Source organism: Trichosurus vulpecula, chromosome 6, assembly GCF_011100635.1.
Source record: "Trichosurus vulpecula isolate mTriVul1 chromosome 6, mTriVul1.pri, whole genome shotgun sequence".
Classification (NCBI taxonomy): domain Eukaryota; kingdom Metazoa; phylum Chordata; class Mammalia; order Diprotodontia; family Phalangeridae; genus Trichosurus; species Trichosurus vulpecula.
Window position 1 is genome coordinate 109,747,721 of NC_050578.1, and position 3,640 is coordinate 109,751,360.

Here is a 3,640-nt window from a genome sequence, read left to right on the forward strand (position 1 = left end):
TTGCTGGACTTGCTTTACTGGGTTACTGGTGACTTTTAAAAAAATCTAATTTTCTTTTAGAAATATGTCTCAATTACATGTAGAGAAGGGTTGAGTTTGCTTTAAAAATCACTCATAAGAAGCTCAATAAGTTGCATTAAAGTGGAAGCTAACAGGGATTGCTATTGCTAGCTATCATCACCATCATCTTCATCATCATCATCCTTACCCTCCTCCTCCTCATCATTATATTTAGAGTGGACAGCAGGTCTGCTCTCTTTAAAATTTTCAGGATTTTCTGGATACAGAATAAGGAAGAGAAGAATAAACTAGGAGTGTTGAGTCATCATTTCTACAGCAGTTGAGGGAAAAAAATTATATTGCTGGGCCTTATTTCACTTCACCTTCCTTAATAGAAGTTGCTCCCTGCAGATGACTGTTCTGAGATACACTTAACCAGGAAGCGTGCAGCATATTAAATATCTCATTAGAGGTCAGAGGGATAGTATTGCCCATTGATAGACCTAAAGAAAGTCAAAATCATCTAAGTTTGCATCTAGGAAGTCTGAAACACAACCGGAGATTTTTTGCTAGCGATTGATTCCAAAAGTGTCACTGAATTGGGTCATGTAGGCGTTGTCCAATGACAGAATTAAAAACAAACAGATAACCAAATCAAAAAGGTTTATATGTCCCTTGGAGGACCAGGAAGAGTATGGGACCAATATTGCAGACAGAGATAAAAGAAAAGGTGTTGTCCTAGCTTAGAAGGACGAAAAAGTAGATGTGAAATAGGCTTTACACTCAAATTCTTGAACCATTTCGTCAGCATCTCCTCTGAGTCACACAACACTAAACAACAGACTAGTTCACCAACAATGAGATCTGGGCTGCAGCCAGTCCATCAGTACTGAAGCAATTTGTTTGCAGCAGCACAGCAAACTTCACTAAGTGAAATGCAGAGACCAGAAAGCATCCTCAATCTTCCCTATCAAAACAGCCAGCCCCCCTATTCTGTCAGTCCCTGAAAGGACAGAATCTTGGAGTCTCTTCTGTCACTTTGACGATTCTCTGTTTCATACATACATTCAACAAAATCATATTGCTCATAAAATCTTATAGTCAGAGTGTTCCACTGCTATCATCACTGTTCCTGTAATGACTTTCTTACATGGAATGAATTAATTTCAGTTAGTTAGCTATTATTAAGTGCTTACTAGGTACAAGGTATATAATGGGAAAAAGGAAACAGTCTTACCTTCATGGAGATTATATTCTAATGGGTGGTAGTGGAACAGAACAGGTAACACAAATAAGTATTATACAAGGAAAATAGAAGGGAGGGAGGGATAGAGAGATAGAGATTGAAACAGAGAGAATGCATTCATAACTGGGAATCAAAGGACTGGTGTTAGAATCTCAGTTCTGCTATTCAATTATTTGTATATGTGACCTTGGAGAAGTCACTTGACCTCACTAAGACTCAGTTTCCTAAATTGTAAAATGAGGGAGTAGAACTGAATGATCTCCAAGATCCCTTCCAGATCTAAATCTGTGAACTGTGGTAAGGGGAAGGACCAGAGAAGGCGTCTATGAAGGGGTGATGGGGGTGTGATTAGAAAGTGGAACCCGAGTTGAGCCTTGGAGGAAGACAATCTTGTGAGGGGGAGATGGGAGAGGACTGTATTCCAGGAACAGGAAAGGCCAGCAGAATGGAAGCACCCTGAGGGCAGAGACTGTTTCTTTTTGTCTCAGGATTCTCACTGCCTGGCACAAAAGAGGTGTTTAACAAATGCTTGTTTAGATGATCAACTGGGAATGACTTAGCTCTTCTCAGCAATACAACTGTCCAAGACAATTCCAAAGGACTCATTTTGGAAAATGCTCTCCACCCCCAAGAAAAAGAACTGATGGAGTCTGAAAACAGACTAATTTTCACTCTGTATTTTTTATGTTTTTTTTCCTTTGGGTCTGTGTTTTCTTTTACAACATGACTAATATGTTAATATGTTTTGCATGATTGAACATGTATAACCTATATAAAATTGCTTACTGTCTTAGGGAGGGGGGAGGTGAGGGAGGGAGAGAGAAAATTTGAGAGAGAATTCAAATTAAACAAAATGAATGTGAAAAATTGCCTTTACATGTAACTGGGGAAAATAAATATTATTTAAAAAATAAATGCTTGTTCAATTGAATTGTGCAAATATAGGGAAGAGAGAGGTAGGGTCTTGAGTCTAGGTAAAAGCCATTAGTCTAGTTTGGCTGGAATGTAGAGCTCATGGAGAGTGAGATGAAACTAGGTAAGCAGTCATGTTATAAGGGCCTTACATGCCAGGCTAAAGATTTTGTATTCTAATCTACAAATAATAGGGAGCCACTGAAGGTTATTAAGGAGGGGAGTTACATGGTAAGAGCTGTGCTTTAGAAATATGTTTTTTGGCATCTATGTGGAAGACAAAATGGAGAAAAGAGAAACTAGAAGCTAGGAAACCAATGAAGAGATGATTACAACATGAATGATGTTTTAGTTTGGATGACTTCTTACCATATAGAATGTGGTACCATTGTGAGATCCTTCAAGCTCAGAGCTGAAAATATATCACTCATAGGTAAAAACTGGTACGGGAGACTATTTACATTGAGAAAAAGTGATGTTCAGCTGGACTAAGGCAGTGTTTCAACCAGCTGCTGCTGTTGAAAACCCTGCCAGTAGTCTTCAGGTTGGGTAATAGAATGGATAATTCAACTTTAGAAAAGAAGAAGAAGAAATTATTCCCCCCTCACCCCCCACTAGTTTTTTTTTTATTCCGTAAATTAACCCATTTATTGTTGGACTATGGGCTACAGGTATTTGATAAGAAGATTTTACTGGTCTTTCAATTCCTTCAGTCTTCTGATGGCAGATTTGACTGTGACTGCAGAGGTGGTATTGTAGGTCCATGCACCACCAGCTACAGTTTTCATACAGGATCCACAATGCCAGATACCCACAGCCCGTCTCTTCATTTTGGTCTTGCCACAGAAGGAGCAGGTATACTTGGCATGCTGGCTAATTTCAATTTTCTTCACCATTTTTCTGAGGGATGCACCATAACGTGTTCCATATTTACCAACAATTCCAACCTTCTTGGTGCGTTTAGCCATGTTACCAGTCGCGGGGCTGGAGCTCGGAGAGGAGAGGGCCCCCCACTAGTTTTGACCTTCTCCCTGGCTCAACTTTGGCCAGATATACTAATAAGCAATTAGATGAATTGATTTTCATCTTATATTCTTCCTTCCCACAATCTGAGAGAAAAGCACCAGTGAGAAGTGAAATATCAAAAATGAACAGTAGGAGGGAGAAAGAACAGAACAAAGGGTCTAAATTATCCTACATTAGGTAACTAACCTACCAAGATTTTAATTTTGGGGGGGGTGAAACCTGTGATTTTGTAGTTAGAGGGGACTCCCTCTATCAATACAGTACAAGAACCATTCTGTGACCTACAGTCAATCAATCAACAAGAAATTTACTAAGTACTTACTATGTGCTAAGCGTTGTATTAAGTATTTGGAATACAAAAAAAGGGCAAAACCGGTTCCTGATCTCAAGGAGCTCATATTCTAAAGGGAGAGACAACATGTAAACAATTATGTATATATAAGATAAATAAAATGG

The 3,640-nt window shown here is 38.9% G+C and overlaps 1 protein-coding gene across 1 annotated transcript; it reads right to left on the reverse strand.

The window, feature by feature from the left end:
* Positions 1 to 2,776: 2,776 nt before the first annotated feature.
* Positions 2,777 to 3,151, reverse strand: LOC118853965 (60S ribosomal protein L37a). The gene has a single exon (XM_036764220.1). The coding sequence runs from the start codon at positions 3,124 to 3,126 to the stop codon at positions 2,848 to 2,850; it is 279 nt and encodes a 92-aa protein (XP_036620115.1). The 5' UTR covers positions 3,127 to 3,151; the 3' UTR covers positions 2,777 to 2,847.
* Between the last annotated feature and the right edge of the window lie 489 nt (positions 3,152 to 3,640).

What these genes read in the sequence shown, in the direction of transcription:
- LOC118853965 (XM_036764220.1), bottom strand. Translation starts at nt 3,126, where the DNA reads ATGGCTAAACGCACCAAGAAGGTTGGAATTGTTGGTAAATATGGAACA.